The 13,981-nt window shown below is 36.9% G+C and overlaps 1 protein-coding gene across 1 annotated transcript; it reads right to left on the bottom strand.

The window, feature by feature from the left end:
• Positions 1–1,474: 1,474 nt before the first annotated feature.
• Positions 1,475–2,237, bottom strand: LOC146923306 (protein FLC EXPRESSOR-like). Its single transcript, XM_085711684.1, has one exon. It carries the CDS (start codon positions 2,123–2,125, stop codon positions 1,475–1,477), a length of 651 nt encoding a protein of 216 aa, XP_085567810.1. The 5' UTR covers positions 2,126–2,237.
• Between the last annotated feature and the right edge of the window lie 11,744 nt (positions 2,238–13,981).

Raw genomic sequence — 13,981 nt, 5'->3', positions numbered from 1 at the left:
GGGGTTTACAAAAGTTTTACACATGCCAATAAATTAAACTCAGCACATTAACAGCTCCCTTGTCGAATACAAAAAACACTTCGCTTGTAAAAATAAATGAATAAACATCAATTTTGTTAGATGTTATTTTTTACTCTAGGTGTGGTATGATGTGTTTAGGTGGTTGGGGCGGAAGTTAGTTTTACCTTAGATTTAGCGAATCTTTGTAGTTTTATGTTCAAATTAGGCGGGGGGAAAAAGGAGAGGTTATGTTTATTATTAGGGTCTTGCTAATCGGTGCCCTCAGGGAAACATTGGTGCAAAATGTGATTTTGAACTTTGTTGATAATTGAATTGGTTGATGATGATTATGATGATGATGAATTATGTTGTTGAATTATTATATGCAAAATGACGACGATATTGATAAATGCATGTATGATAATGAAGACGAAAATGATGGCGATTTTGTTGTTGAACATGTGCATTGTGAGTCGTATGTTCATGCATCATAAATGTCAAGTAGGATGTTATATCCAATGAAGACGATTAGGATATTTATATCCAAGGAAGACGATCTGAATACTTTGTATTCAAATAAAGACGATTATGATATGTATGTATCTGAGGTGATGACCTCGATGTTGATCGGTACCACATGCATGTAGAGCCGTGTCTAGGCACATCTCATACATTTGATGATTGGTTGAATGTATCATGTTTGCTTATGTGCTTGGTGAATACTTGGACTGGTGAAATTTAGTGAATATGTGAAATGTGAAAAATGTACTTGTATTTTATTATGCTCGTATACTTGTTGATTATCAATGATGTTGAGTTATTGTAAATGATTTAATTAAGTGTTATTTAAATCATTGAGTTAATTATGTCGTTACTTTCATTTAATTATGCTTTGATTATGAGATGTGAACTAACCCCCAATGGTCGTTTGGTTGACCGCCTACCTTATTCGTATGAATGGATATACGGTGTGCAGAAGTAGTTGCTTTAGCTTGGTGAGTTGCTGGAGGTTAGCTTTGGAGCTACCTCGCTTTGTTTTGGACTCTATAGAGTCGGGCTCTGATTTAGGGGTGTCTTTTTGTTTATTTTATTATGTCTTGTTGGAGTTTTTATCACTCAGTATGTTGAGTTGAGATGTTATATTAGGTGATTTATCCTGGAGTTTATTTTGATTATATGACATGGCTACTTGGAGTTGTTTTATTTAGGTATTAATGAGGTGTTATTATTATTATTATTATGCTGCGATGTTTGAGAAAATTAAATATGCAGGTTGAACTTATAGGAAGATGTAGCATCTAGATCTTTGCATTTTGGTATCATCTGCGTAATTTATCGCTTTAAGGGTTTAGGGTATTACAATGTGGCATCAGAGCCATGTCGGGTTTGTCCTGACCAACATTGGGTATTTTCCCCGTTTGTAAGCGAATGGTATTAAGTTACCTTCGATACTTGTTCTGTTGTGTTGTTGTTTTTATATGTTGGTTTGGTTTTTGGTAGAAGTGTGATGGCTGGTGGTAGAGATAATGTGGCGATTGCAGAGGCTTTCGCTGCAATGGCGCAGGTGTTGGCTCAAGCCAACGAGCAGGCTCTGAATGGTCATCAGGGTCACGGAGAAGCTGAGGAACAGAGGCTTGATCGTTTCATGAGAAACAATTTGCCAAATTTTCAAATCTTTCCTTGCCAAAGCAATCTCACTCCGAACATTCTGCAAATGTTCCACAAGCTCCTTCCTTACCTCCGCAAGTTCCCTTACATCAGCCCTTACCTGATCAAGACCAGACTTCATGGCCGCAACAGCACGTACCTCAGCATCCATCTTAAGCGATTTCTCGTAGATCCGACGGACTTCGGCGTCTCGTTCGGCTTTGACATCGGCGGCAGCGGCGGAGAGCTGACGAAGTTCTTGTTGAGTGGCGGTGAGGTCTTGTTTTAAGGCGAGGTGAGTTGTGGCGAGACGTTGGTTGTCGTGGAGGAGGGTTTGAATTTCGCGGTGGCGGGTGGTGATGCGGTCTTCGAGGGCGGTGGTTGAAGAGGAGGAGGAGGAATGAGAGAGACGTGGCTCGTCGCGGCGGGAGAGGGAAGAGTGGAGATTATGGTGGTGGTGATGTTTGCGTCCTGCCATTTGTAGTTTTACACGGACGGGGGGAGAATGGATTAGATAGAGGATTGACTATGGTTTCAGGCTTCACTGCTACGTAGAAATTTCGTTATTTCATTCCCTTTCAATTCACCATGGTTTTCATTCCCTCAAAAAAAAAAAATCAATGGTTTTCAAAAAATTTGCACACAGTCAACCAAAACATATTGAATTGGTGAAATAAGAATATTAATTGATGTGGTGATTCTAAATATTTTTAGAATTTTGCTCTTCACCCAGCACATTTCACTCGCGCCCTGCAGCCATGCCCAAAATGCCCCTGCACTAGTTAACTTGCGCAACTTAAGTTACGTGACGCAAGTTAAGTGGCGCAAGGCTACTTTTTTTTTAATTTATTTACTATTTTCAAATTATGTTATTAACTTTATTAACTTTATTCTAAATTATTTTCTTAACTTTATTAACTTTATTCTAAATTATTTTATTAACTTTATTTTGAAATTATTTTGTTTACATTAATCTAAATTATTTTCTTAACTTTATTCTAAATTATTTTGTTTACATTAATCTAAATTATTTTCTTAACTTTATTCTAAATTATTTTATTAACATTATTCTGAAATTATTTTGTTTACATTAATCTAAATTATTGATTCGATATTATTCTTTAAATAAATACAAATATAAATAAAAGTAAATACAACATTAGAAACTAAAAGCAAATATAAAATAAATGCACAAAATTGATGTATAGAACAATATCTTATTTTATTAATAATTCATACATTACAACAATTGTCATACAATAATTTTGAACTTATTCACTAAATCTACTTATTTTCTCCTTTTTGGGGTAAAAAGTAATTAATCTTCGTGGGGTAAAATAGTGAGCAGCCTTCTTGGGGAAAATACATCATCAACACTTGGGCTAAATTTAAATCTGTTTTTTTTACCGCAAGAAGTTCTTTTTACCCACGGTAAAAAGTCATAAAACGTTCTTGTATTGAAGAGTGAATGAAAATATTGAAGAGTGCAAGGCTATTTATAGTCATAAAACGTTCTTATATTGTAACTACAGTCAAATGAAACATTTACTGTGTCTAAACCGACCCAAAAAACATCAAACACATCACAACCGTTCAAACCTTATATGTAACGCCACATTCTACATATGGGATGATTCAAATTATTTTCAAAAACATTTCAAATTATATAGTCAGAACCATCCCATAATTTGTCAAAACTAGAAGTTTTTGAAGGTTTGGAAGAGTTCATAACATATATCACTTTTGAAATTATAAAACGAGTGATGATTGATGACATGCTGTCATTACGTAATTTTTAGGACTTATTGTGACATTTTGATAGAGTTCTCATGCAATTTATACTGTTCTGGAGTGCAAAAAGCTTAAATATTGAAGTCTGTTCGAAGGAAATCGCGCCACGCCAATTTCAAGCCGTGCTGCGATTTTTGAAGCAAAATTACATCCTCCCTGTTTGAGGGAAATCGCGGCACGCCTATATACATGGTGCGGCGCGATTTTGACGGGTCAGGCCCATGACTTCTATAAATACTGCACTCAATCTGAAGAACAGGGGTTACGATTTTGGAGAGCAAAGTGCGATTTTGAGACATCGGAGACGGCTAGAAGGGCGATTTCTTCATCCTTTTACCAATTCATGTATGTTTTAATTATTTCATTGATTATGCTATTTGTAAACTCGATTATGAGTAGCTAAATCTCTTAGAGATTAGATCCGAGATGAATCTTTGTAACCCTAATTGACACATGTTGCTGTGAAACTCTGTTTTGTTTATGAATTCAATTCTAGTTTATTCAATTCAATCGTTCTTTATGCTTTTTATATCTTGATCACATATAACTTGATTTCGTGAGAATGAATGACCACTGACCATGGCTTTCAACTTAGACCTAATTGAATTGTTCTAATAAACAGGGTTAGTCTAGGAATAGATAATCGTTTGTTAGTGATAATAGGTTAACGTTCGGTAAAACCTTCAAGAATTATTAGACCACCTAAGGAATTAGGGGCTGTAGTTTAAGAAGAGGGTCCTAACTCAAGGGATTGATTAGGGTTATTTTGTTAATCATCGTAAAGTAGAAAAGGATTCATAACAAATAGGTGCAGTAGACCAATTAGGGGAACTTAGAGGATTCGACGGATCTGATCTCATCTTTCTCTCATATTTTCTTAATCAAATCTAATTTCTTTTATTTGATTTCATAAAATCAAACCAAATCTTCTGCCTAGTGGCAAACTAAAAATAAACTTTACACATCCTAATTATATAACGAAATTGAATTATTGAAGTTAAAAACAGTCCTCGTGGGATCGATATTTTTACTACTTCGATAGTATTTGGTGCACTTGCCAGAGATCTATCAAGTTTTTGGCGCCGTTGCCGGGGACTGTTGATTTATTTCAACAAGGCAATTACGTTATAATTTAGGATTTCTGTCTTTTATATTTTTGTATATATATATATATATATATATTAAAAAAAAAATATTATGCTCTTTGTTTTCTTCTCATTGTACTGTGCTACTGAAAAGTTTATCCAAGTTTTGCAGCTATGATAGACAGGGTACTCCTCTATGACACAGAAGAGATTGCTAAGTTGCAGTATGAAAAATATATGCTATCTTTTAAGATCAAAATTTTGGACAACAAAATCTCGAGTTGTGGTCATTATGAGGCGAATCAACCAGGTAGTGATGGTGAAGGGAAGAAAGAGGTGATCAACATCGATTACAATACTCAACTGCAAAATATTTTAGATGATTTCTTGGTGTCAAATCAAGTTTCATTTGAGAAGTTTGATGTTCAGTGTGGTGATCTTGTTGAGAAAGCACATGAGTCTCAAAGGAAGTTGGTTAAGATGGAGACTGAGTGTCACAAGGTTGAGGTGGAAGAAAAACCCAAAGTGAGGAGTGTTGATATTTTCCCGAAGTCTGAACCAACAGAGGTTGAGGAAATCACTCGTGTGCAGATGGATGCACGTCCTTCTCTACGGTGGGAGAGCTTAAACTCTAAAGGTTTAACGGTGAGATCATGGGAGCGTCCACTTCTTTGCTACAAATTCATGGAATTCCTACCAAACAAGAGAAAGAAGAAAGATGATGTGTTCTTTCTGACATATTTGCCACCCTAACAGTGGTTGAAGCGTCAAGCTCAATGACGTAAAAGAAAGCGCTGGGTGGGAGGCAACCCACTATTTATTTTTCAGGTATGATTTTATTGCTTTCAAAAACAAAAACACAAAAATATTTTTTCTTTTCTTTTAATACAAGGCAGGAAAGTTTTAAAAATTTGTTCAAGGATACCTCTTGCCAAGAAAATCATGCAAGGTGCTGATGTCTTGCATGATTCTCTCCTAAAAAGTTTTTCAAAAATTCAAGGAACTCAGGCATTTTTCAAGAAACCAAAATTTTTGGCCTGAGGAAGCAAAGAATGCTCCCTGTTTGACCAAAATCGCGCCGCGCCTATATATGGCCGCAGCGCGATTTTCATGAGCAAACTGCCTAACCCCCTGTTTTAATGAAATCGTGCCGCGCCTTGTATTTGGCCGCAGCGCGATTTTGCTTGGAAGCTGCCCAACCGTTGAAAAAACTAGCCGTTACAAACCCACTATCTCCCAACCGTTGCAAAACTAGCCGTTACTAGTCGTTTTAACACAAAATCGCGTCGCGCCTTGCGTTTTGGCGTGCCGCGATTTTGACCAAACAGACCTATAAATCCTTCACTGTTCATCATCATTTTCATTCCATTCTTCATACCTTTCTCTACCAAAACTTTCCCTAAACTTCCATTCACGAATTCTCCTCATTTTCATCTCCTTTTTCACTTCCTAAACATCATCTACCCACAATACTATCATCAATTCATCAATCCAAACGACCATCATTCCCAACTTTCCCAAAATTCACAAAACTTCCCTTTCACCATCTTCCTAAACCACAAATGGCCTCAAACCAAAGAAACACCAGCTCAAAGAAATTCACCAACCCAAAACCATCCACAAGCAAATCCAAACTCCCTCGTGCCGCATCCGAACCACCCGAAAACGCCATCCATTTCATCAATTACCAAGCCCAAGAGTTCCATCAATCTATGAAGAGTTTCAAAGTCATAGGGGAGAGGAAGTTTGATTTCACAAAGCTTGTGAAATATCCTTTCTTTGAGTCTGAATTACGAAGGAGGGGGTGGACGAGGTTGAATGAGATGATCGACGAAGCAAACAACAAAACGGTGATCGTCGAATTCTTTGCAAATGCAAGGGTGTCCGATACACCCTTTCAATCTTTTGTTCGAGGAAAGTATATTGATTTCAGCCCAGATGCTCTCAATGCATGGCTGAATGTTCAAGCACCGGAGGAGTGTTGGGTTGAAAAATTGAGGAGGGAGAGATTTGCCATTACGGAGGATACCTTTGATGAGATCATCACCACAATGTGTAGGCCTGGGTCGACTTGGAAAAGGTCCCGGATGCTTACCTATGCGGAGATGTTGCCGGTACCCAAGGCGTGGGTGTCCTATTTGGTCCAGACTCTTGAGAGTGCATCTTGCACTTCTGAAATTCCTCTCAAGAGGGTGCTTGCTGCCTACGCCATCATCAAGGAGCACCCTATAGATATTGGCCGCCTCTTGGCCAATAGTCTTCATGATCTAGCAACCGGAAACACCACACAATTGGGGCATGGAAGTTTAATTAATTGGTTGTGTGAGCAAGAGCTTGTGCCGGCTTATGATAGTGATCTCAACACCAGCAATATGAAGCCAATCACGGACTCGGTAATGGATGGATTTGTGAAGAAATATGAAGGATATATGAAGGAGAGAGAGAGGGAGGCAGCAAGGCAACAACAAATGGAGCAAGGAGGGAGTAGTAGCCGAGGGGGTTATGCTCCTCTTCACCCAAAGCTTGAAGAATTCATGCATGTGCAAGCTAATTGGATGAATGAGACTTCGGACCAGCTGTGGGTGAACCGTCCTAGGTTCTCAGCTGCGTTTGCTGCGGAGGCTCAATTGCACATGGGTCCGATTAGTGGGTCTTATGAGAGGTTTGGAGGCTCCCGTGAGCGCATGGAGCAATATTTTACACATCAAGAAGAGTATGGTCTGCGCATGAGGAGGGAAATCACTGATGATTTCAATGCCACCGAGCAAGATCAAGGGGATGGCATCTTTGAAGGATTGAGGACACCGGGGGCTGGACACTCGGATGATGATGTGAACATGGGCTGATCTACTGATGGATTAGCATTTTCTGCTTTGTATTTTATTTTCAGTCATTTTTCTTTTGATGTATTTTCTTTATTTTCTTTTTAATGTCGAAGTCCATTGAACTTATTTCCCTATTGTAATTGCTCCTGCACTTGTTTATTATTAATGAATTTTTTTTGTTTCATGTGACCTATTCCAGTTTAGTAACAGTTGTTTGATGAAACGGTATTCCAAAAGTTCTAAAGGAGGGGTGACTTGATTCAAAGGCGAAGTGTACGGCGTTGCTAGGTAGTCACATACTCCCAGAAATCTCAGCCATAAGGTTCATTGCCAAATTTGTTTTTCAATTTACTTATATTTAGATTAGTTTTCCATGCAACTACATTTCTAGAACTTGCATTGTTTCTCTATTATTGATTGGTCTTTGTCAATTACACACTGAGGCAAAAGTGCTTGGTCCTGTGAGCCTTTTTGAAGCCTACCCTGTTTTAATTTGTTGAATTTATCCTTTCTTAACCAATTGTGAGCCGGTAGGATTAGAACTTTTTGTTCGGTGACAAACTACATTACAAGCCTAGAGACTTTTAGGACTTGTCCCTTAATGTATTTTCTAAGTTAAGGCATTGTAGAATGTTGCTAAAGATTAAGTTTGGGGTTGCTATTGGAAATTGCAACCAACTAAGTTTGGGGTGGGGGTACTAGAGAATAAGAGAACAAAAATGAAAGAAATATGAAATTGTCATGCAAAATACACACAAAAATGGTGTATCAAAAAAAAAAGGGAAATTGAATGATGAAAAAGGGACAAAACATTGAAAATCCGAGTAACTTCAAACTCGATTGTCCCTAAATGTTAAAAATATTCTCTAGTACCTTTGCATTGATTGTGTTCCAAAAGGTGAATGATTGAAGGATTGAATTTTGTGCTTTAACTTCCGTAGGAATGCCTAACTCAAATTTTGTGTAGCCTACTTATCCAAATATATCCCACCTTTCACCTAAGCCCCGTTATAACCCAAAAGACCTCAAAAGTGTGTAATGATATTGACTTTGATTGATGTTTAGAAACTTTTCAAGCGTATGGTAATATGTAGACCTGCATGTCGACTGGTAGAACCCTGTTCAATTGAATGCGTGGAGTTGTGAATTGGTGGATGCGAACAAGTCAAACTAGCTCATCTTTAGCTAGAAGGAGAATGAACTTTTGGGTACTATCGTTTTGTCAGGTAACTGTTATTTTACTGTCGTTTGTCACTGTTGCAAGCAAATTCCTTGAGGACAAGGAATGGTTTAAGTTTGGGGTTGTGATGACATGCTGTCATTACGTAATTTTTAGGACTTATTGTGACATTTTGATAGAGTTCTCATGCAATTTATACTGTTCTGGAGTGCAAAAAGCTTAAATATTGAAGTCTGTTCGAAGGAAATCGCGCCACGCCAATTTCAAGCCGTGCTGCGATTTTTGAAGCAAAATTACATCCTCCCTGTTTGAGGGAAATCGCGGCACGCCTATATACATGGTGCGGCGCGATTTTGACGGGTCAGGCCCATGACTTCTATAAATACTGCACTCAATCTGAAGAACAGGGGTTACGATTTTGGAGAGCAAAGTGCGATTTTGAGACATCGGAGACGGCTAGAAGGGCGATTTCTTCATCCTTTTACCAATTCATGTATGTTTTAATTATTTCATTGATTATGCTATTTGTAAACTCGATTATGAGTAGCTAAATCTCTTAGAGATTAGATCCGAGATGAATCTTTGTAACCCTAATTGACACATGTTGCTGTGAAACTCTGTTTTGTTTATGAATTCAATTCTAGTTTATTCAATTCAATCGTTCTTTATGCTTTTTATATCTTGATCACATATAACTCGATTTCGTGAGAATGAATGACCACTGACCATGGCTTTCAACTTAGACCTAATTGAATTGTTCTAATAAACAGGGTTAGTCTAGGAATAGATAATCGTTTGTTAGTGATAATAGGTTAACGTTCGGTAAAACCTTCAAGAATTATTAGACCACCTAAGGAATTAGGGGCTGTAGTTTAAGAAGAGGGTCCTAACTCAAGGGATTGATTAGGGTTATTTTGTTAATCATCGTAAAGTAGAAAAGGATTCATAACAAATAGGTGCAGTAGACCAATTAGGGGAACTTAGAGGATTCGACGGATCTGATCTCATCTTTCTCTCATATTTTCTTAATCAAATCTAATTTCTTTTATTTGATTTCATAAAATCAAACCAAATCTTCTGCCTAGTGGCAAACTAAAAATAAACTTTACACATCCTAATTATATAACGAAATTGAATTATTGAAGTTAAAAACAGTCCTCGTGGGATCGATATTTTTACTACTTCGATAGTATTTGGTGCACTTGCCAGAGATCTATCAATGATGAAAGGGAAGATAGTCCGAGAGTTTTGAACTCGATTTTGTTGTCCTGCCAACTGACATATTTTTATTGACAGGACAACACGATCAAGTGCAAAATAACCTCATGTTGTTCAGATCCACCAGATAAATGTTCATGGTTATTTGTTGTGTTTTACAATAAATGAACCAAACACACAATTTTATAAAAGTTTTTTGTGCGTCTTGGACCACAAAAACCATCGGTACAATGTGAACCACACAAAAATCATGTACTTCATAGTTTAGATTATAAAATCCAAGACGTCAATTAAGAAGATGAGAATTTGTATCATGTTTATCTCTTTACATTTATATATTTTTGTCATTTTCAATTATGTCCTCTTAGTTATGTTTTGAAATTCTCAACAAAACAAGTTTTCATGTATATAATCTGAAAATCCCTATAAAGGAGTTCGGATTATATAAGAGGAAACAATCCTTACCCTAGCCTCCTTTCTCCTCCATCTTCTTCCACTAAAGATTTAGCTTTTGGTGTCTAATAATTTACTGTAATAAGCACTATGTTAATGTACATGTACTACGAAAGTATGTCTGAATTAATAAGATGAGAATTTGTATCATGACTATCTCTTTACATTTTTTTTTTGTCATTTTCAATTATGTCGTCTTAGTTATGTTATGAAATTTAAGCAAAACAAGTTTTCAGAATATATAATATGAAAATTCCTATAAAGGAGTTCAAATTATATAATCAGAGCAAAAAGTATTTTGAGAAGGAAAAAAAATTGCGTTAGAAAACCATAGGATGAGAAAAACAATAGTCAATGAAGGTGAGAAAAACACAAGAAGGGGGGTTGAATTGTGTTTTAGAAAAATTCTTCGTTTCTCCTAAAAACTGAACACACTGATCAGAAGCTAAGTGAGACAGCTTCTGAAGTGATAATCAGAATCTAAATGCAGCGGAATAAAACAGAGAGAGAGAAGAAGAACGACACAAAGCAATTATACTGGTTCCTTCCACAATCCGGAAGTAGTCCAGTCCCCCTTGCACTTCCAAGGAGATTTCACTATGAGTAATATCTGATTACAAATGCTCAAGCACACAAGCAAGAGACTTCCAATGCTCAAGCACACAAGCAAGAGACTTCCTTTGCTCAAGAACACAATCAAGAGACTTCCTGCTCAAGCACAACTGCAAGAGACTTCCTAACTAAACAAAATTACACAGAAAATTGTTTAAGGTTGAACACTTGATATACAATCAGAGGTGCTCACAATACAAATCAGATACAGACTCAATGGACTTAAGAATTTCTAAGATATGACTTTGAGACACAGAAATTCTAAGTGAATGCAGAACAATTTCAGCAGAGGTTTGGTACTTGTGAAAATCTTTGTGAGTCTTTCGTTCAGCGTTCTTGCATTGCCAATTCTCTAGGTCTTCACTCCTTTATATAGAGGTGTGAAAGAGACGTTGTGAAATTGCCAGCACACCAAAGAGTCGTTGTTGAAGCTTGATCTTTCACCAATGATCTTTTGCCTGATTTGGTTGTTGTCCTATGAAGAACAAATTTGAAATCCATTCCTTATCCAAAGGAACATCTATGCAGGCGAGACCGTATTCTGGAGCTGTTTTCTTGTCTTGAAGTGCAGACACAAAACAGAGTAGTGGAGAACGTGGTTGTACAATTCGTACAAAGTACAATGTCAACGCTTTTGTCCAAATTGCAAACACATGCCTTCAAACACCTTTGAAATGACCGTTGCAAACTCCACTAATCCTTTGTTTGTGTTTTCGAATCCAATAGACAGCTTTTGCATTGATAATTCTTCAATTCTTGATTCTTTGCAAATCCAGTTGATATTCAGCTTCTGGTGAAATGGCTTCTGATGAGGCAGCTTCTGATGATGCAGCTTCTGATGAGATGACTTCTGCAGCTTCTGATGATGCAGCTTCTGATGATGTGACTTCTGGACCTCTTGTCTTCAGGAGCACTATTCTTCAGGAGCAGCTTACTTCAGGAGCGCTATTTCTTCAGGAGCAGCTTGACTTCAGGAGCGCTTTTTCTTCAGGAGCAAGTTGCCTTCAGGAGCGTCCAAGCTTCAAATTTTTGTTGTTTCCATAGCTCTTTATTTGCTCATTCAGAACCAATGATGATGTAACTTGATAGATCTCTGGCAAGTGCACCAAATACTATCGAAGTAGTAAAAAATATCGTTCCCACGAGGACTGTTTTTAACTTCAATAATTCAATTTTGTTATATAATTAGGATGTATAAAATTTATTTTGTTTTGCCACTAGGCGGTAGATTTGGTTTGATTTTAATTAAATCAAGAAACAGAAAAGATTTGATTAAGAAAATAGGAGAGAAAGATGAGATCAGATCCGTCGAATCCTCTAAGTTCCCCTAATTGGTCTACTGCACCTATTTGTTATGAACCCTCTTCTAGTTTACGATGATTAACAAATTAGCCCTAATCAATCCCTTGAGTTAGGACCCTCTTCTTAAACTACAGCCCCTAATTCCTTAGGTGGTCTAATAATTCTTGAAGGTTTTACCGAACGTTAACCTATTATCACTAACAAACGATTATCTATTCCTAGACTAACCCTGTTTATTAGAACAATTCAATTAGGTCTAAGTTGAAAGCCATGGTCAGTGGTCATTCATTCTCACGAAAACAAGTTATATGTGATCAAGATATAAAAAGCATTAAGAACAATTGAATTGAATAAACTAGAATTGAATTCATAAACAAAATAGAGTTTCACAGCAACATGTGTCAATTAGGGTTACAAAGATTCATCTCGGATCTAATCTCTAAGAGATTTAGCTACTCATAATCGAGTTTACAAATAGCATAATCAATGAAATAATTAAAACATACATGAATTGGTAAAAGGATGAAGAAATCGCCCTTCTAGCCGTCTCCGATGTCTCAAAATCGCACTTTGCTCTCCAAAATCGTAACCCTTGTTCTTCAGATTGAGTGCAGTATTTATAGAAGTCATGGGCCTGACCCATCAAAATCGCGCCGCGCCTTGTTAATTGGCGTGCCGCGATTTCCCCTTTACAGGAAGTGTGTATTTTTGCTTCAAAAATCGCAGCACGGCTTGAAATTGGCGTGGCGCGATTTCCTTCGAACAGACTTCAAATTTTAAGCTTTTTGCACTCCAGAACAGTATAAATTGCATGAGAACTCTATCAAAATGTCACAATAAGTCCCTAATATTACGTAATGACAGAATGTCATCACAACCCCAAACTTAAACCATTCCTTGTCCTCAAGGAATTTGCTTGCAACAGTGACAAACGACAGTAACATAACAGTTACCTGACAAAACGATAGTACCCAAAAGTTCATTCTCCTTCTAGCTAAAGATGAGCTAGTTTGACTTGTTCGCATCCACCAATTCACAACTCCTCGCATCAAAGTGAAACAGGGTTCTACCAGTCGACATGCAGGTCTACATATTACCATACGCTTGAAAAGTTTCTAAATATCAATCAAAGTCAATTATCATTACACACTTTTGAGGTCTTTAGGGTTATAACGGGGCTTAGGTGAAAGGTGGGATATATTTGGATAAGTAGGCTACACAAAATTTGAGTTAGGCATTCCTACGGAAGTTATAGCACAAAATTCAATCCTTCAATCATTCACCTTGTGGAATAACAATCAATGCAAAGGTACTAGAGAATATTTTTAACATTTAGGGACAATCGAGTTTGAAGTTACTCGGATTTTAAATGTTTTGTCCCTTTTTCATCATTCAATTTCTTTTTTTTTTTTTTTGATACACCATTTTTGTGTATATTTTGCATGACAATCTCATATTTCTTTCATTTTTGTTCTCTTATTCTCTAGTACCCCCACCCCAAACTTAGTTGGTTGCAAATTCCAATAGCAACCCCAAACTTAATCTTTAGCAACATTCTACAATGCCTTAACTCAGAAATTCATTAAGGGATAAGTCCTAAAAAGTCTCTAGGCTTGTAATGTAGTTTGTCACCGAACAAAAAGTTCTAATCCTACCGGCTCACAATTGGTTAAGAAAGGATAAATTCAGCAAATTAAAACAGGGTAGGCTTCAAAAAGGCTCACAGGACCAAGCACTTTTGCCTCAGTGTGTAATTGACAAAGACCAATCAATAATAGAGAAACAATGCAAGTTCTAGAAATGTAGCTGCATGGAAAACTAATCTAAATATAAGTAAATTGAAAAACAAGATTTGGCAATGAACCTTA

This window comes from Medicago sativa, chromosome 5 (assembly GCF_051527215.1).
Source record: "Medicago sativa cultivar Bolivia chromosome 5, Bolivia_mono, whole genome shotgun sequence".
NCBI classification, from domain to species: Eukaryota; Viridiplantae; Streptophyta; class Magnoliopsida; order Fabales; family Fabaceae; genus Medicago; species Medicago sativa.
This window is presented reverse-complemented; position numbering and strand designations above follow the sequence as displayed.

Excerpts from the sequence above, each read along its gene's own strand:
- LOC146923306 (XM_085711684.1), bottom strand. The coding sequence starts at position 2,125 with ATGGCAGGACGCAAACATCACCACCACCATAATCTCCACTCTTCCCTC.